This window comes from Ascaphus truei, unplaced genomic scaffold (assembly GCF_040206685.1).
Source record: "Ascaphus truei isolate aAscTru1 unplaced genomic scaffold, aAscTru1.hap1 HAP1_SCAFFOLD_792, whole genome shotgun sequence".
NCBI lineage: Eukaryota > Metazoa > Chordata > Amphibia > Anura > Ascaphidae > Ascaphus > Ascaphus truei.
In genome coordinates, this window is record NW_027457127.1 from 112,566 (window position 1) to 132,654 (window position 20,089).

Sequence of the window (20,089 nt, forward strand, 5' to 3'; positions counted from 1 at the left end):
AGGGGCTGCAGGTTCTGTGTAGGTGTAAAGCTGCATGTTTTGCTGTGTAGGGGCTGCAGGTTCTGTGTAGGTGTAAAGCTGCATGTTTTGCTGTGTAGGGGCTGCAGGTTCTGTGTAGCGGTGTAAAGCTGCATGTTTTGCTGTGTAGGGGCTGCAGGCTCTGTGTAGGTGTAAAGCTGCATGTTTTGCTGTGTAGGGGCTGCAGGTTCTGTGTAGGTGTAAAGCTGCATGTTTTGCTGTGTAGGGGTTGCAGGTTCTGTGTAGCGGTGTAAAGCTGCATGTTTTGCTGTGTAGGGGCTGCAGGTTCTGTGTAGCAGTGTAAAGCTGCATGTTTTGCTGTGTAGGGGCTGCAGGTTCTGTGTAGCAGTGTAAAGCTGCATGTTTTGCTGTGTAGGGGCTGCAGGTTCTGTGTAGCGGTGTAAAGCTGCTTGTTTTGCTGTGTAGGGGCTGCAGGCTCTGTGTAGCGGTGTAAAGCTGCATGTTTTGCTGTGTAGGGGCTGCAGGTTCTGTGTAGCAGTGTAAAGCTGCATGTTTTGCTGTGTAGGGGCTGCAGGTTCTGTGTAGCAGTGTAAAGCTGCATGTTTTGCTGTGTAGGGGCTGCAGGTTCTGTGTAGCGGTGTAAAGCTGCATGTTTTGCTGTGTAGGGGCTGCAGGTTCTGTGTAGCGGTGTAAAGCTGCTTGTTTTGCTGTGTAGGGGCTGCAGGTTCTGTGTAGCGGTGTAAAGCTGCATGTTTTGCTGTGTAGGGGCTGCAGGTTCTGTGTAGCAGTGTAAAGCTGCTTGTTTTGCTGTGTAGGGGCTGCAGGTTCTGTGTAGCAGTGTAAAGCTGCTTGTTTTGCTGTGTAGGGGCTGCAGGTTCTGTGTAGCAGTGTAAAGCTGCATGTTTTGCTGTGTAGGGGCTGCAGGTTCTGTGTAGCAGTGTAAAGCTGCTTGTTTTGCTGTGTAGGGGCTGCAGGTTCTGTGTAGCGGTGTAAAGCTGCATGTTTTGCTGTGTAGGGGCTGCAGGCTCTGTGTAGGTGTAAAGCTGCTTGTTTTGCTGTGTAGGGGCTGCAGGCTCTGTGTAGCAGTGTAAAGCTGCTTGTTTTGCTGTGTAGGGGCTGCAGGTTCTGTGTAGCAGTGTAAAGCTGCATGTTTTGCTGTGTAGGGGCTGCAGGTTCTGTGTAGCAGTGTAAAGCTGCTTGTTTTGCTGTGTAGGGGCTGCAGGTTCTGTGTAGGTGTAAAGCTGCATGTTTTGCTGTGTAGGGGCTGCAGGTTCTGTGTAGCAGTGTAAAGCTGCATGTTTTGCTGTGTAGGGGCTGCAGGTTCTGTGTAGCGGTGTAAAGCTGCATGTTTTGCTGTGTAGGGGCTGCAGGTTCTGTGTAGGTGTAAAGCTGCATGTTTTGCTGTGTAGGGGCTGCAGGCTCTGTGTAGCAGTGTAAAGCTGCTTGTTTTGCTGTGTAGGGGCTGCAGGTTCTGTGTAGGTGTAAAGCTGCTTGTTTTGCTGTGTAGGGGCTGCAGGCTCTGTGTAGGTGTAAAGCTGCATGTTTTGCTGTGTAGGGGCTGCAGGTTCTGTGTAGCAGTGTAAAGCTGCTTGTTTTGCTGTGTAGGGGCTGCAGGTTCTGTGTAGCAGTGTAAAGCTGCATGTTTTGCTGTGTAGGGGCTGCAGGTTCTGTGTAGCAGTGTAAAGCTGCTTGTTTTGCTGTGTAGGGGCTGCAGGTTCTGTGTAGGTGTAAAGCTGCATGTTTTGCTGTGTAGGGGCTGCAGGCTCTGTGTAGGTGTAAAGCTGCATGTTTTGCTGTGTAGGGGCTGCAGGTTCTGTGTAGCGGTGTAAAGCTGCATGTTTTGCTGTGTAGGGGCTGCAGGCTCTGTGTAGGTGTAAAGCTGCTTGTTTTGCTGTGTAGGGGCTGCAGGTTCTGTGTAGGTGTAAAGCTGCTTGTTTTGCTGTGTAGGGGCTGCAGGTTCTGTGTAGGTGTAAAGCTGCATGTTTTGCTGCGTAGGGGCTGCAGGTTCTGTGTAGCAGTGTAAAGCTGCATGTTTTGCTGTGTAGGGGCTGCAGGTTCTGTGTAGCAGTGTAAAGCTGCATGTTTTGCTGTGTAGGGGCTGCAGGTTCTGTGTAGGTGTAAAGCTGCATGTTTTGCTGTGTAGGGGCTGCAGGTTCTGTGTAGCAGTGTAAAGCTGCATGTTTTGCTGTGTAGGGGCTGCAGGTTCTGTGTAGGTGTAAAGCTGCTTGTTTTGCTGTGTAGGGGCTGCAGGTTCTGTGTAGCAGTGTAAAGCTGCATGTTTTGCTGTGTAGGGGCTGCAGGTTCTGTGTAGGTGTAAAGCTGCTTGTTTTGCTGTGTAGGGGCTGCAGGCTCTGTGTAGCGGTGTAAAGCTGCATGTTTTGCTGTGTAGGGGCTGCAGGTTCTGTGTAGCAGTGTAAAGCTGCATGTTTTGCTGTGTAGGGGCTGCAGGTTCTGTGTAGGTGTAAAGCTGCTTGTTTTGCTGTGTAGGGGCTGCAGGCTCTGTGTAGCGGTGTAAAGCTGCATGTTTTGCTGTGTAGGGGCTGCAGGTTCTGTGTAGCGGTGTAAAGCTGCTTGTTTTGCTGTGTAGGGGCTGCAGGCTCTGTGTAGCAGTGTAAAGCTGCATGTTTTGCTGTGTAGGGGCTGCAGGTTCTGTGTAGCGGTGTAAAGCTGCTTGTTTTGCTGTGTAGGGGCTGCAGGTTCTGTGTAGGTGTAAAGCTGCATGTTTTGCTGTGTAGGGGCTGCAGGTTCTGTGTAGCGGTGTAAAGCTGCATGTTTTGCTGTGTAGGGGCTGCAGGTTCTGTGTAGCGGTGTAAAGCTGCATGTTTTGCTGTGTAGGGGCTGCAGGTTCTGTGTAGCAGTGTAAAGCTGCTTGTTTTGCTGTGTAGGGGCTGCAGGTTCTGTGTAGGTGTAAAGCTGCATGTTTTGCTGTGTAGGGGCTGCAGGCTCTGTGTAGGTGTAAAGCTGCTTGTTTTGCTGTGTAGGGGCTGCAGGTTCTGTGTAGCGGTGTAAAGCTGCATGTTTTGCTGTGTAGGGGCTGCAGGTTCTGTGTAGGTGTAAAGCTGCTTGTTTTGCTGTGTAGGGGCTGCAGGTTCTGTGTAGGTGTAAAGCTGCATGTTTTGCTGTGTAGGGGCTGCAGGTTCTGTGTAGCGGTGTAAAGCTGCATGTTTTGCTGTGTAGGGGCTGCAGGCTCTGTGTAGCGGTGTAAAGCTGCATGTTTTGCTGTGTAGGGGCTGCAGGTTCTGTGTAGCGGTGTAAAGCTGCATGTTTTGCTGTGTAGGGGCTGCAGGTTCTGTGTAGCGGTGTAAAGCTGCTTGTTTTGCTGTGTAGGGGCTGCAGGTTCTGTGTAGCAGTGTAAAGCTGCATGTTTTGCTGTGTAGGGGCTGCAGGCTCTGTGTAGCGGTGTAAAGCTGCTTGTTTTGCTGTGTAGGGGCTGCAGGTTCTGTGTAGCGGTGTAAAGCTGCATGTTTTGCTGTGTAGGGGCTGCAGGTTCTGTGTAGCAGTGTAAAGCTGCATGTTTTGCTGTGTAGGGGCTGCAGGCTCTGTGTAGCAGTGTAAAGCTGCATGTTTTGCTGTGTAGGGGCTGCAGGTTCTGTGTAGCGGTGTAAAGCTGCTTGTTTTGCTGTGTATGGGCTGCAGGTTCTGTGTAGCGGTGTAAAGCTGCATGTTTTGCTGTGTAGGGGCTGCAGGCTCTGTGTAGCAGTGTAAAGCTGCTTGTTTTGCTGCGTAGGGGCTGCAGGTTCTGTGTAGGTGTAAAGCTGCATGTTTTGCTGTGTAGGGGCTGCAGGCTCTGTGTAGCAGTGTAAAGCTGCATGTTTTGCTGTGTAGGGGCTGCAGGCTCTGTGTAGCGGTGTAAAGCTGCTTGTTTTGCTGTGTAGGGGCTGCAGGCTCTGTGTAGCAGTGTAAAGCTGCTTGTTTTGCTGTGTAGGGGCTGCAGGTTCTGTGTAGCAGTGTAAAGCTGCATGTTTTGCTGTGTAGGGGCTGCAGGTTCTGTGTAGCAGTGTAAAGCTGCATGTTTTGCTGTGTAGGGGCTGCAGGTTCTGTGTAGCGGTGTAAAGCTGCTTGTTTTGCTGTGTAGGGGCTGCAGGCTCTGTGTAGCGGTGTAAAGCTGCATGTTTTGCTGTGTAGGGGCTGCAGGCTCTGTGTAGCGGTGTAAAGCTGCATGTTTTGCTGTGTAGGGGCTGCAGGTTCTGTGTAGCGGTGTAAAGCTGCATGTTTTGCTGTGTAGGGGCTGCAGGTTCTGTGTAGCAGTGTAAAGCTGCATGTTTTGCTGTGTAGGGGCTGCAGGCTCTGTGTAGGTGTAAAGCTGCTTGTTTTGCTGTGTAGGGGCTGCAGGTTCTGTGTAGCGGTGTAAAGCTGCATGTTTTGCTGTGTAGGGGCTGCAGGTTCTGTGTAGGTGTAAAGCTGCTTGTTTTGCTGTGTAGGGGCTGCAGGCTCTGTGTAGGTGTAAAGCTGCTTGTTTTGCTGTGTAGGGGCTGCAGGTTCTGTGTAGCGGTGTAAAGCTGCATGTTTTGCTGTGTAGGGGCTGCAGGTTCTGTGTAGCAGTGTAAAGCTGCATGTTTTGCTGTGTAGGGGCTGCAGGTTCTGTGTAGCGGTGTAAAGCTGCATGTTTTGCTGTGTAGGGGCTGCAGGTTCTGTGTAGGTGTAAAGCTGCATGTTTTGCTGTGTAGGGGCTGCAGGTTCTGTGTAGCAGTGTAAAGCTGCTTGTTTTGCTGTGTAGGGGCTGCAGGTTCTGTGTAGGTGTAAAGCTGCATGTTTTGCTGTGTAGGGGCTGCAGGTTCTGTGTAGCAGTGTAAAGCTGCTTGTTTTGCTGTGTAGGGGCTGCAGGTTCTGTGTAGGTGTAAAGCTGCATGTTTTGCTGTGTAGGGGCTGCAGGTTCTGTGTAGCAGTGTAAAGCTGCATGTTTTGCTGTGTAGGGGCTGCAGGCTCTGTGTAGGTGTAAAGCTGCATGTTTTGCTGTGTAGGGGCTGCAGGTTCTGTGTAGGTGTAAAGCTGCATGTTTTGCTGTGTAGGGGCTGCAGGTTCTGTGTAGCAGTGTAAAGCTGCATGTTTTGCTGTGTAGGGGCTGCAGGTTCTGTGTAGCGGTGTAAAGCTGCTTGTTTTGCTGTGTAGGGGCTGCAGGTTCTGTGTAGCAGTGTAAAGCTGCATGTTTTGCTGTGTAGGGGCTGCAGGTTCTGTGTAGCGGTGTAAAGCTGCATGTTTTGCTGTGTAGGGGCTGCAGGCTCTGTGTAGGTGTAAAGCTGCATGTTTTGCTGTGTAGGGGCTGCAGGTTCTGTGTAGGTGTAAAGCTGCATGTTTTGCTGTGTAGGGGCTGCAGGTTCTGTGTAGGTGTAAAGCTGCATGTTTTGCTGTGTAGGGGCTGCAGGTTCTGTGTAGGTGTAAAGCTGCTTGTTTTGCTGTGTAGGGGCTGCAGGTTCTGTGTAGCGGTGTAAAGCTGCATGTTTTGCTGTGTAGGGGCTGCAGGCTCTGTGTAGCGGTGTAAAGCTGCATGTTTTGCTGTGTAGGGGCTGCAGGTTCTGTGTAGCAGTGTAAAGCTGCTTGTTTTGCTGTGTAGGGGCTGCAGGCTCTGTGTAGGTGTAAAGCTGCTTGTTTTGCTGTGTAGGGGCTGCAGGTTCTGTGTAGCGGTGTAAAGCTGCATGTTTTGCTGTGTAGGGGCTGCAGGTTCTGTGTAGCAGTGTAAAGCTGCATGTTTTGCTGTGTAGGGGCTGCAGGTTCTGTGTAGCGGTGTAAAGCTGCATGTTTTGCTGTGTAGGGGCTGCAGGCTCTGTGTAGCAGTGTAAAGCTGCTTGTTTTGCTGTGTAGGGGCTGCAGGTTCTGTGTAGCGGTGTAAAGCTGCATGTTTTGCTGTGTAGGGGCTGCAGGTTCTGTGTAGCAGTGTAAAGCTGCTTGTTTTGCTGTGTAGGGGCTGCAGGTTCTGTGTAGGTGTAAAGCTGCATGTTTTGCTGTGTAGGGGCTGCAGGCTCTGTGTAGCGGTGTAAAGCTGCATGTTTTGCTGTGTAGGGGCTGCAGGCTCTGTGTAGCGGTGTAAAGCTGCATGTTTTGCTGTGTAGGGGCTGCAGGTTCTGTGTAGGTGTAAAGCTGCATGTTTTGCTGTGTAGGGGCTGCAGGCTCTGTGTAGCGGTGTAAAGCTGCTTGTTTTGCTGTGTAGGGGCTGCAGGATCTGTGTAGCGGTGTAAAGCTGCATGTTTTGCTGTGTAGGGGCTGCAGGTTCTGTGTAGCAGTGTAAAGCTGCATGTTTTGCTGTGTAGGGGCTGCAGGTTCTGTGTAGCGGTGTAAAGCTGCATGTTTTGCTGTGTAGGGGCTGCAGGCTCTGTGTAGCAGTGTAAAGCTGCTTGTTTTGCTGTGTAGGGGCTGCAGGCTCTGTGTAGCAGTGTAAAGCTGCATGTTTTGCTGTGTAGGGGCTGCAGGTTCTGTGTAGGTGTAAAGCTGCATGTTTTGCTGTGTAGGGGCTGCAGGCTCTGTGTAGCGGTGTAAAGCTGCTTGTTTTGCTGTGTAGGGGCTGCAGGTTCTGTGTAGGTGTAAAGCTGCATGTTTTGCTGTGTAGGGGCTGCAGGTTCTGTGTAGCAGTGTAAAGCTGCATGTTTTGCTGTGTAGGGGCTGCAGGCTCTGTGTAGCAGTGTAAAGCTGCTTGTTTTGCTGTGTAGGGGCTGCAGGCTCTGTGTAGCAGTGTAAAGCTGCATGTTTTGCTGTGTAGGGGCTGCAGGTTCTGTGTAGGTGTAAAGCTGCATGTTTTGCTGTGTAGGGGCTGCAGGCTCTGTGTAGCGGTGTAAAGCTGCTTGTTTTGCTGTGTAGGGGCTGCAGGTTCTGTGTAGGTGTAAAGCTGCATGTTTTGCTGTGTAGGGGCTGCAGGTTCTGTGTAGCAGTGTAAAGCTGCATGTTTTGCTGTGTAGGGGCTGCAGGCTCTGTGTAGGTGTAAAGCTGCATGTTTTGCTGTGTAGGGGCTGCAGGTTCTGTGTAGCGGTGTAAAGCTGCTTGTTTTGCTGTGTAGGGGCTGCAGGTTCTGTGTAGCGGTGTAAAGCTGCATGTTTTGCTGTGTAGGGGCTGCAGGTTCTGTGTAGTAGTGTAAAGCTGCATGTTTTGCTGTGTAGGGGCTGCAGGTTCTGTGTAGCGGTGTAAAGCTGCATGTTTTGCTGTGTAGGGGCTGCAGGCTCTGTGTAGCGGTGTAAAGCTGCTTGTTTTGCTGTGTAGGGGCTGCAGGTTCTGTGTAGGTGTAAAGCTGCATGTTTTGCTGTGTAGGGGCTGCAGGTTCTGTGTAGCAGTGTAAAGCTGCTTGTTTTGCTGTGTAGGGGCTGCAGGTTCTGTGTAGGTGTAAAGCTGCATGTTTTGCTGTGTAGGGGCTGCAGGTTCTGTGTAGGTGTAAAGCTGCATGTTTTGCTGTGTAGGGGCTGCAGGTTCTGTGTAGGTGTAAAGCTGCATGTTTTGCTGTGTAGGGGCTGCAGGTTCTGTGTAGCGGTGTAAAGCTGCATGTTTTGCTGTGTAGGGGCTGCAGGTTCTGTGTAGGTGTAAAGCTGCATGTTTTGCTGCGTAGGGGCTGCAGGTTCTGTGTAGCAGTGTAAAGCTGCATGTTTTGCTGTGTAGGGGCTGCAGGCTCTGTGTAGGTGTAAAGCTGCATGTTTTGCTGTGTAGGGGCTGCAGGTTCTGTGTAGCGGTGTAAAGCTGCTTGTTTTGCTGTGTAGGGGCTGCAGGTTCTGTGTAGCGGTGTAAAGCTGCATGTTTTGCTGTGTAGGGGCTGCAGGTTCTGTGTAGTAGTGTAAAGCTGCATGTTTTGCTGTGTAGGGGCTGCAGGTTCTGTGTAGCGGTGTAAAGCTGCATGTTTTGCTGTGTAGGGGCTGCAGGCTCTGTGTAGCGGTGTAAAGCTGCTTGTTTTGCTGTGTAGGGGCTGCAGGTTCTGTGTAGCAGTGTAAAGCTGCATGTTTTGCTGTGTAGGGGCTGCAGGTTCTGTGTAGCAGTGTAAAGCTGCATGTTTTGCTGTGTAGGGGCTGCAGGCTCTGTGTAGCAGTGTAAAGCTGCATGTTTTGCTGTGTAGGGGCTGCAGGCTCTGTGTAGCAGTGTAAAGCTGCATGTTTTGCTGTGTAGGGGCTGCAGGTTCTGTGTAGCAGTGTAAAGCTGCATGTTTTGCTGTGTAGGGGCTGCAGGTTCTGTGTAGCAGTGTAAAGCTGCATGTTTTGCTGCGTAGGGGCTGCAGGTTCTGTGTAGCAGTGTAAAGCTGCGTCCATGGTCAGCGCTGACGCTTGTCACTGAGCCCCTGCAGCCACAATGAGAGCGGCTTTAGCAGGGGCTCGCGCAGGCGTGCGGAGGCGTAGGTCTTACATTTTTTTTTTAGTTTTGGCGCTCACAAGAGCGCAGGGCCGGTCACGTGAGCGGTTCGCCCATTGAGGGCGAACCAGCTCCGTGACGTCTCCGGCCCGCCCCCGGACGACGCGGGAACTTAGGCCAGGGAAAGCACCCGCTCTCCCTCAGCGCGCCTCCGCACGGGCGAAGGCACCATGGACTCAGCCGTAAGCTGCGATAAGGGGGGGGGGGGGGAACAGAAATAGACAATCCTGTTCCAGGACACATACTCTCTCCCCCCTCTCATACTCTCCCCCACCCCCCCATCTGTCTCATACTCTCCCCCTCTCATACTCTCCCCCCCCCCATCTCTCTCATACTCTCCCCCATCTCTCTCATACTCTCCCCCATCTCTCTCTCATACTCTCCCCCCTCTCATACTCTCCCCCACCCCCCCATCTGTCTCATACTCTCCCTCTCTCATACTCTCCCACCCATCTCTCTCATACTCTCCCCCATCTCTCTCTCATACTCTCCCCCATCTCTCTCTCATACTCTCCCCCATCTCTCTCATACCCCCCATCTCTCTCATACTCTCTCCCCCCTCTCTCTCATACTCTCTCCCCCCTCTCTCTCATACTTTCTCCCCCCTCTCTCTCTCATACTCTCCCCCATCTCTCTCTCCTCAGCCTCCCCCATCTCTCTCATACTCTCTCCCCCCTCTCTCTCATACTCTCTCCCCCCTCTCTCTCATACTCTTCTCCCCCATCTCTCTCTCTCCTCAGCCTCCCCCCCCACTCACTGTCTCTTCTCCTCCTCCTCTGTGGTTAGGTGTCCCTGGCGCTGCCTGTCTCGGTCTCTGTTCAGCCCCCGGATCTCCATCTTCCCGGCGGTGCTTGCACCTCCAGCTGCCCCATGGATGCCCCCGGATCTCCAGCTTGCCCCTCCAGTTGCCCCATGGATGCCCCCGGAGCCAGCGAGTGCCGGGTACTTTCCATCCAGAGTCACGTGGTGCGGGGGTATGTGGGAAATAAAGCCGCCGCGTTCCCCTTACAGGTGAGTGCGCTGGGGGGGCACAATGGGGGGTAATAAAACCCGGGGGTGTCAGTATTAGAAGGTAGGAGGGGGCAGCCTCCTCCTATAACGCGCCCCCCCCTCCTCCCTATAACGCGCCCCCCCCTCCTCCCTATAACGCGCCCCCCCTCCTCCCTATAACGCGCCCCCCCCTCCTCCCTATAACGCGCCCCCCCTCCTCCCTATAACGCGCCCCCCTCCTCCTATAACGCGCCCCCCCTCCTCCTATAACGCGCCCCCCCTCCTCCTATAACGCTCCCCCCCTCCTCCTATAACGCGCCCCCCCCCCTCCTATAACGCGGCCGTAACGGTACTGAGCAGACCGGCATGCAACGGTGTTTCCCGCCCCCCCTGGGAGATTCCGCCATTACAGCGGGTGTGGTACGTGCTACCTGTTGGTAAGCAGGAGGGCTGAGTCGTCCGCCGATGTTTGTGGGGACACAGGACAGGTTCCTGGGGTACATACCCCACGTGGTTCCCTAGCAGCGCAGCGCCTCCACCTGCCGCAGGCTCCAGAAGTATGGTGGCGATCTCCTACGGTAGAAACGACCCCTCTCCTTCCCCTGTAAGATCACACACCGGGCAGGAGGTGTATAAACAGGAACGGTTTATTCTGTCGGCCACACAGCCACGGCAGGCGTCTGCCCAATACAGTGTCTGGCTCGGATACCCAGCTGTAGGATGGTCCCTGGACCTGCACTACGGGTCAGGGCCCCCGCAGCAGTCCCAGCTCTTACCAACCCCCAGTATCAGGAGCCAAGGTAAGGTGCACACTCGCTCTCTCCGAGGGGAAGAGGAACAGAGAAGGCCACTATTCGGGCAACCTGTGGGTGACCTGACTCTCTGAAGTGGGGAGAGGCACTGACTAAATTTGGGCGACAATCCCCTTAAGTATTGCCAGGAGGAGGGCACCAGGTCTGACCCAGGATTGGGTATACTCAGGCCTAGGTCCACCTCCTCCCTTGTAACTCAAGGACACTGCAGGGAGTGGGGAAAACCCATGATGGGTACTGGCAGGCCTGCTCTTACCAGGGCTTACTGCCAGGGAGGGCAGGCAGCCAAGAACCAGTCCTGGCTTCACACAAAACGCACAATTATCCACTGTGTGACCCACCTCTAACCCGGGATAGATTTGGGGTTCTCCCCACGGGGCAGGTTACCCGGAGGTGGTGCCGGGGGAGCCGCAATAGTCCCTCTGTTTCCGGGTTGGGGAAACAGTCCGTTATGGGGTACAGCAATGTCCTGGGGGCCGCTTGGAGAACGGGCGCACACAGATAAAACCAGTCCTGGTTCTTGGTGCGATTACCGGTAGAGCTGTCCCACTGGTCCGGGGACCGACCCGCACTGGTTAGTTGTGCAAGGGTTAACGGGTATCGGCGCTCTGCGGCAGCAGGAACTGGGGGCTGCGGGGATTCCTCACAAAGACTTTGAGTTCTTGTCTGAGGAAGAACCAGAGCGTATGGAACCGGCCTCACGTCACCCAGCAGGTTCGCCTTCATTGGCTGAACCAGCGGGGCTGTGGCCTAGCGCTCTATCGCCAGTGTTAATCTCAAATTTCGGTTCTGCAAGAAAAACTTGCCGCGCAGCGCGGTGGCCACCCCTTACAGTGGGCCCGGCCCCATTCAGAGGCGGCTCATGTCCCCGCAGGCGCTGCAGCAGCCAGTGGGGACCAAGCCTAAGGAACACTGCTAATCAGTCCTTCAGAAGTCCACCTCTGGGAAGGAGTGTGGAGGTCATCACAAGTCCACCTCTGGGAAGGAGTGTGGAGGTCATCACAAGTCCACCTCTGGGAAGGAGTGTGGAGGTCATCACAAGTCCACCTCTGGGAAGGAGTGTGGAGGTCATCACAAGTCCACCTCTGGGAAGGAATGTGGAGGTCATCACAAGTCCACCTCTGGGAAGGAGTGTGGAGGTCATCACAAGTCCACCTCTGGGAAGGAATGTGGAGGTCATCACAAGTCCACCTCTGGGAAGGAGTGTGGAGTTGGACTGTGACCAGCTGGAGGTACATGTCAGGGTGGCTGCTGTGTGCAGCTCTCTATCCTGAAGCAGAGAAGCAGACAGGGTAAACCCATTTGAAGTGGGTCCCTGCACCTAGGAAAGGTAGATCTCATTCCCCAGACCCCGTAAGTGTGTATATTTTTGTATTTTCTTGTGTGTTTCCGAGGTCTTATCCAAAATAAACCTAATTTTATTTAATTACTGTGTTTTTCCTTGTGACTGATCCCTTAAATGCAGGCCTGCAGAACTCCAGTCCTCGAGGGCCGCAAACAGGCCAGATTTTCAGGATATCCCTGCTTCAGCACAGCTGACTCAATTAGTGGCTTCGTCATACGTCCACTCCTCTGAAGATTGGCAACTGTCTTGAATGTTTTCCACTTTTGAATAATCTTTCTCACTGTAGAATTATGGACTTTAAATTGTTTGGAAATGGCCTTATAACACTTCCCAGATTGATGGGCAGCAACAATTGCTTCTCTAAGATCATTGCTGATGTCTTTCCTCCTTGGCATTGTGTTAACACCTGAATGCTCCAGACCAGTTAATTCCTATGGAAGCAGTAAGGATGCACTTAGTTTTTCATACATAGCTTCTCGATTTTGGCTTTATTTTTGTTAAATCATGACACAGTGTAATATGTCATGTGTACACACACACACACACACACTGTGTAATATGTCATGTGTTGTTGTTCATCTGAGGTTGTATTTACCTAATTTTAAGACCTGCTAAGGAACAGATGATTGTTATTATGTCCTGAGATGTAAAACCATAGAATTCAAAGAGGGTGCACTTTCTTTTTCACGTGACTGTATACATGGAGGGACCCCCTCCTGTCTGAGACATACATGGGGGGGACCCCCTCCTGTCTGAGATATACATGGGGGGGGGACCCCTCCTGTCTGAGATATACATGGGGGGGGACCCCTCCTGTCTGAGATATACATGGGGGGAACCCCCTCCTTTCTGAGATATACATGGGGGGACCCCTCCCCTGTCTGAGATATACATGGGGGGGTCCCCCTCCTGTCTGAGATATACATGGGGGGGACCCCCTCCTGTCTGAGATATACATGGGGGGGACCCCCTCCTGTCTGAGATATACATGGGGGGGACCCCCTCCTGTCTGAGATGTACATGGGGGGGACCCCCTCCTGTCTGAGATATACATGGGGGGGACCCCCTCCTGTCGGATTATATACATGGATTGGAGGGCTCCCAGCACTCGGAGTAACTGAGAAAATGACACTAGGTTTATGCCAAATAAATTAAGAATATATTGTACAAACTGCCAAATATAGAGGACAAACAGACAATGGAAAATCAGTGTATACACACAACAGAGCTAACAACTAAAAGGAGAGGGGGTGGGGGAAGGGGTTAACACTATACAGTGGGAAAAATCCAGGGGGGAGGGATAAAGGAACACAGGTGTAAGACAACAGTGGGACAGGGGAATAAACGGGAGAAGGGGGGCTACGTTTCGATGCAAGGTACCCCTTCTTCCATGCATATTGTTAGATCCGATCCAAGTGATCGATTCGTAGGGCAGGTACACCACACCCTAAACTCGACCCGGGGAGATTTCACCACGGCACCGAATATTCTTGTTCTCGGATATGATGGCACGAGCTCGGAGAGTAAGAACACAGAAACACACACAGGCTGCTGCTTTCTTACATCGGTTTAATGATTAGGCGAGCGGTGTATTTATACAGAAGGGCAAGCAGAAAAAACCTCATCAGTTCTAAACCTCAGTTACAAGCTAAATTCAGACATGCAGAGTAGACGCTTGAGGTTACATATCCTATCTGGAAATGCCATTCCTGAGAAGTAAATCAGTTATTAGCGGGGTGACCGAAAGTTCAGCGGTTTTACTTCCCGTGTTTGAGACACTGAAACAGTTTATCTAAAACTGACAAAACTAACATATTATATTAACCATTTTGGTCCCTAAGAAAAATGAAGCTGGCATATATTGTTTTAACCTTTTCAGTCCCTGAAGGGAACACAGCTGGCATATATTATTTTTATCCTTACACATATCTATACGCTACCACCACCCGAGAAATTATGCAAAAATATGTCATTAATATATCTGCCGGCGTCTCTGGTCCCAGTTTATTATAGAAAAAACTAAGCACTTAACACACATCTGTTGTAGCAAAATGTGTCCGAAAAGGTAAATACTCTCTCCAGAGCGTGTAACAGTTCATGCAGAGCCCAAAGCATCACTTATTAAATGTTTTAATCTATAAAAATACAGTGCTTAGATTACAGAAAAAGGATTACAAGAACATACAGTTACTGTAAATACAGGACAGTTTCTTAAAATAACAGGATAAAACATAACATCCTATACATTACGTTATCATATGTCAGGCTTTTCTCCCACAGAAATAGAAATAGAAAGATAGAAAGTTGCGAGGCGGTCACTGCTATCGCCGGGGTATGAATGCAGACATGCAATAAAAATAAAAGGTATTTATTTGTGCATATTACACGGAAAAGTCAGCTGCAGAGCAAACTCTGACGCGTTTCGTTCCTAGCACTTTGACAAAGTTCCTGCTAGGAACGAAACGCGTCAGAGTTTGCTCTGCAGCTGACTTTTCCGTGTAATATGCACAAATAAATACCTTTTATTTTTATTGCGTGTCTGCGATAGCAGTGACCGCCTCGCAACTTTCTATTTTTGTTATATTCACCTTTGGGCTGGAGCACGCTGATTTCCTCTTCCGGGTCACAGTCCAGTGACGTCATCGCAGACCGGAGACCGGCGAGTCAAGACCGTGAGTTATCTCCCTTCCCCTACCTCCGTGAGAGGATTCTTGTGTCCGTGGTTGACACCGGGTTTAGGAGGGCAGTGGCGGAGGGTAGCGGTGTACTTAGCCTGTGCTTCCTTTTAGGAGACACGGCGGTATCACTGCTATTTATTCCTCCCTACCACATTTAGCCCCTACCCGTGTTAGTCTATAACCATGTACTTCTAAGGGGTGCCATTAAAGCATTCAGTTTATCAGTGGATTAGTGAACGGGAGAGATGTTCATGGACATTTATTAGTGATTTATGGATCTGGTTTTCTTGTGTGGGACTTGCTAGTTTTCATTTAGCAGCATCAGTTTTTTCTTTGGAGTGATCCTGGATGTTGTTGTTTTCTCCCACAGAGGTCACTGGCGCAGAAAGGAGACTTCACGTGTTTGGTCCAAAACACACCACTATTTTTTTCCCCCCCATTGAAACAATATAAGCTCACCCCTGTAGTAAAACAGCTGTTACAACAGAGTAAAAACGGGTTTTGGGGTCATCCCCTGACACTCAGTTTTGGGGTCTCTTCTTACACTCCTCTCTCTGCAGGTTTTGGGGTTTGAGGTGGACACTGTGAACTCCGTCCAGTTTTCCAACCACACGGGTGAGTTATCCCCCCTCCCCTACTACCCCGTGTCTCATGCGTGTGTCATGATATGCTCCTTCCTCTGAGCACTTCACTGACAATGCCATGGCATACCATTTCCTCTCCCCACACCCTCCGTTTCCTACTCTCCCACCACCACCCCTCAGCTTCCTGCCTTCCTCTCCTCCCCTCAGCCTCCTGCCTTCCCCTTCTCTCCCCCGTCAGCCTCCTGCCTTCCCCTTCTCCCCCTCTCAGCCTCCTGCCTTCCCCTTCTCTCTCCCCTCAGCCTCCTGCCTTCCCCTTCTCTCCCCCCTCAGCCTCCTGCCTTCCCCTTCTCTCCCCCCTCAGCCTCTTGCCTTCCCCTTCTCTCCCCCCTCAGCCTCCTGCCTTCCTCTTCTCTCCCACTTGCAGCCTCCTGCCTTCCCTTTCTCCCCCTTGCAGCCTCCCGCCTTCCCCTTCTCTCCCCCTCCCTGCCTCTTGCCTTCCCCTCCTCTCAGCCTCCTACCTTCCCCTTCTCCCCCCCTCAGCCTCCTGCCTTCCCCTTCTCTCCCCTCCAGCCTCCTGCCTTCCCCTTCTCTCCCCTCCTGCCTTCCCCTTCTCTCCCCTCCTGCCTTCCCCTTCTCTCCCCTCCAGCCTCCTGCCTTCCCCTTCTCCCCCTCTCAGCCTCCTGCCTTCTCCTTCTCTCCCCTCCAGCCTCCTGCCTTCCCCCTTCTCTCTCCCTCAGCTTTGTGCCTTCCCCTTATCCCCATCCAGCCTCCTGCCTTCTCATTCTCTCCCCCCTCAGCCTTCTGCCTTCCCCTTATCCCCATCCAGCCTCCTGCCTTCCCCTTCTCTCCCCCTCTCAGCCTCCTGCCTTCCCCTTCTCTCCCCCTCTCAGCCTTCTGCCTTCCCCTTCTCTCCCCCTCTCAGCCTCCTGCCTTCCCCTTCTCTCCCCCTCTCAGCCTTCTGCCTTCCCCTTCTCTCCCATCTCTCAGCCTTCTGCCTTCCCTTTCTCTCCCTTCCCCTTCTCCCCCCCCACTCTCTCGCTCTCCCCCACTGCCCTCAATATCCATCCCTTTCCTTCTTCACACTAGTCTCCTCCTGTCCCCCACACACTCTCTGTCCCATCATCCTCCTCATTCACAAACTCTCCCCAAGTCTCCCCCCCCCCAGTCTCTCACTCACCGCACCCCCTCCCCCTCCAGGGTATGCTCACTGGAAAGGGCAGATGCTGAACGCGGAGGGGCTGGAGGAACTTTACGAGGGTCTGAAACTAAACCAAGTCACACAATACGACTACGTACTGACAGGTAACGTGTAATATAACAACTGAGTACTGCCGGGTAACGTGTGTGTACCGACTCTATACTGATGGGAAACGTGTGTATACCGGCTGCGTACTGATATTTAAGGTGTATATAGCGACTGAGTACTGACTGATAACGTATATACTGAGTGATGTGTGTCCGTGAGTATTATACGAGTTAGTGTATGTGTGGGAGGGAAGTATTATACAAGTTAGTGTATGTGTGGGAGGGAAGTATTATATGAGTTAGTGTATGTGTGTCAGGGAAGTATTATATGAGTTGGTGTATGTGTGGGAGGGAAGTATTATGAGTTAGTATGTGTGTCGGAAGTATTATATGAGTTGGTGTATGTGTGTCGGAAGTATTATATGAGTTAGTGTATGTGTGGGAGGGAAGTATTATATGAGTTGGTGTATGTGTGGGAGGGAAGTATTATATGAGTTGGTGTATGTGTGGGAGGGAAGTATTATATGAGTTAGTGTATGTGTGTCGGGGAAGTATTATATGAGTTGGTGTATGTTTGGGAGGGAAGTATTATATGAGTTAGTGTATGTTTGGGAGGGAAGTATTATACCATTTAGTGTATGTGTGTCAGGGAAGTATTATATGAGTTAGTGTATGTGTGTCAGGGAAGTATTATATGAGTTAGTATGTGTGTCGGAAGTATTATATGAGTTGGTGTATGTGTGTCGGAAGTATTATATGAGTTAGTGTATGTGTGGGAGGGAAGTATTATATGAGTTAGTGTATGTGTGTCGGGGAAGTATTATATGAGTTAGTATGTGTGTCAGGGAAGTATTATATGAGTTGGTGTATGTGTGGGAGGGAAGTATTATATGAGTTAGTGTATGTGTGTCAGGGAAGTATTATATGAGTTAGTGTATGTGTGTCAGGAAAGTATTATATGAGTTGGTGTATGTGTGGGAGGGAAGTATTATATGAGTTGGTGTATGTTTGGGAGGGAAGTATTATATGAGTTAGTATGTGTGTCAGGGAAGTATTATATGAGTTAGTGTATGTGTGGGAGGGAAGTATTATATGAGTTAGTGTATGTGTGGGAGGGAAGTATTATATGAGTTGGTGTATGTGTGGGAGGGAAGTATTATATGAGTTGGTGTATGTGTGTCAGGGAAGTATTATATGAGTTAGTATGTGTGTCAGGGAAGTATTATATGAGTTGGTGTATGTGTGGGAGGGAAGTATTATATGAGTTAGTGTATGTGTGTGTCAGGGAAGTATTATATGAGTTAGTGTGTGTGTGTGTGTGTGTGTGTGTGTGTCAGGGAAGTATTATATGAGTTAGTGTATGTGTGTCAGGGAAGTATTATATGAGTTGGTGTATGTGTGGGAGGGAAGTATTATATGAGTTGGTGTATGTGTGGGAGGGAAGTATTATATGAGTTAGTGTATGTGTGGGAGGGAAGTATTATATGAGTTAGTGTATGTTTGTGAGGGAAGTATTATATGAGTTGGTGTATGTGTGTCAGGGAAGTATTATATGAGTTAGTGTATGCGTGTCAGGGAAGTATTATATGAGTTGGTGTATGTGTGGGAGGGAAGTATTATATGAGTTAGTGTATGTGTGGGAGGGAAGTATTATATGAGTTAGTATATGTGTGTCAGGGAAGTATTATATGAGTTGGTGTATGTGTGGGAGGGAAGTATTATATGAGTTGGTGTATATGTGTCAGGGAAGTATTATATGAGTTAGTGTATGTGTGTCAGGGAAGTATTATATGAGTTGGTGTATGTGTGGGAGGGAAGTATTATATGAGTTGGTGTATGTGTGGGAGGGAAGTATTATATGAGTTAGTATATGTGTGTCAGGGAAGTATTATATGAGTTGGTGTATGTGTGGGAGGGAAGTATTATATGAGTTGGTGTATATGTGTCAGGGAAGTATTATATGAGTTAGTGTATGTGTGTCGGAAGTATTATATGAGTTGGTGTATGTGTGGGAGGGAAGTATTATATGAGTTAGTATATGTGTGTCAGGGAAGTATTATATGAGTTGGTGTATGTGTGGGAGGGAAGTATTATATGAGTTGGTGTATGTGTGGGAGGGAAGTATTATATGAGTTAGTGTATGTGTGTCAGGGAAGTATTATATGAGTTAGTATGTGTGTCAGGGAAGTATTATATGAGTTGGTGTATGTGTGAGAGGGAAGTATTATATGAGTTGGTGTATGTGTGGGAGGGAAGTATTATATGAGTTAGTGTATGTGTGGGAGGGAAGTATTATATGAGTTGGTGTATGTGTGGGAGGGAAGTATTATATGAGTTGGTGTATATGTGTCAGGGAAGTATTATATGAGTTAGTGTATGTGTGAGAGGGAAGTATTATATGAGTTGGTGTATATGTGTCAGGGAAGTATTATATGAGTTAGTGTATGTGTGGGAGGGAAGTATTATATGAGTTAGTGTATGTGTGTCAGGGAAGTATTATATGAGTTGGTGTATGTGTGGGAGGGAAGTATTATATGAGTTGGTGTATGTGTGGGAGGGAGTATTATATGAGTTGGTGTATGTGTGGGAGGGAGTATTATATGAGTTGGTGTATGTGTGGGAGGGAAGTATTATATGAGTTAGTGTATGTGTGGGAGGGAAGTATTATATGAGTTAGTGTATGTGTGGGAGGGAAGTATTATATGAGTTGGTGTATATGTGTCAGGGAAGTATTATATGAGTTAGTGTATGTGTGGGAGGGAAGTATTATATGAGTTAGTGTATGCGTGTCAGGGAAGTATTATATGAGTTGGTGTATGTGTGTCAGGGAAGTATTATATAAGTTGGTGTATGTGTGGGAGGGAAGTATTATATGAGTTAGTGTATGTGTGTCAGGGAAATATTATATGAGTTGGTGTATGTGTGGGAGGGAAGTATTATATGAGTTAGTGTATGTGTGTCAGGGAAGTATTATATGAGTTGGTGTATGTGTGTCAGGGAAGTATTATATGAGTTGGTGTATGTGTGGGAGGGAAGTATTATATGAGTTGGTGTATATGTGTCAGGGAAGTATTATATGAGTTAGTGTATGTGTGTCAGGGAAGTATTATATGAGTTAGTGTATGTGTGTCAGGGAAGTATTATATGAGTTGGTGTATGTGTGGGAGGGAAGTATTATATGAGTTGGTGTATGTGTGAGAGGGAAGTATTATATGAGTTGGTGTATGTGTGGGAGGGAAGTATTATATGAGTTGGTGTATGTGTGGGAGGGAAGTATTATATGAGTTAGTATATGTGTGTCAGGGAAGTATTATATGAGTTAGTATGTGTGTCGGAAGTATTATATGAGTTAGTGTATGTGTGTCAGGGAAGTATTATATGAGTTAGTATGTGTGTCAGGGAAGTATTATATGCGTTGGTGTATGTGTGAGAGGGAAGTATTATATGAGTTGGTGTATATGTGTCAGGGAAGTATTATATGAGTTAGTGTATGTGTGGGAGGGAAGTATTATATGAGTTAGTATGTGTGTCAGGGAAGTATTATATGAGTTGGTGTATGTGTGAGAGGGAAGTATTATATGAGTTGGTGTATATGTGTCAGGGAAGTATTATATGAGTTAGTGTATGTGTGGGAGGGAAGTATTATATGAGTTAGTGTATGTGTGGTAGGGAAGTATTATATGAGTTAGTGTATGTGTGGGAGGGAAGTATTATATGAGTTAGTGTATATGTGTCAGGGAAGTATTATATGAGTTAGTGTATGTGTGTCAGGGAAGTATTATATGAGTTGGTGTATGTGTGTCAGGGAAGTATTATATGAGTTGGTGTATGTGTGGGAGGGAAGTATTATATGAGTTAGTGTATGTGTGGGAGGGAAGTATTATATGAGTTGGTGTATGTGTGGGAGGGAAGTATTATATGAGTTAGTATATGTGTGTCAGGGAAGTATTATATGAGTTGGTGTATGTGTGGGAGGGAAGTATTATATGAGTTAGTATGTGTGTCGGAAGTATTATATGAGTTGGTGTATGTGTGTCAGGGAAGTATTATATGAGTTAGTATGTGTGTCAGGGAAGTATTATATGAGTTGGTGTATGTGTGAGAGGGAAGTATTATATGAGTTGGTGTATGTGTGGGAGGGAA

The 20,089-nt window shown here is 49.3% G+C and overlaps 1 protein-coding gene across 1 annotated transcript in view; it reads left to right on the forward strand.

Annotated features, from left to right (window-relative positions):
• Positions 1 to 20,089, forward strand: part of LOC142486227 (pyridoxal kinase-like) — a 94,480-nt gene that overhangs the window by 47,433 nt on the left and 26,958 nt on the right. The window contains 3 exon segments of the mRNA XM_075584866.1: positions 9,079 to 9,303; positions 14,678 to 14,732; positions 15,899 to 16,003. Coding sequence (XP_075440981.1) covers positions 9,163 to 9,303; positions 14,678 to 14,732; positions 15,899 to 16,003 — 301 coding nt within the window. The 5' untranslated portion in view covers positions 9,079 to 9,162.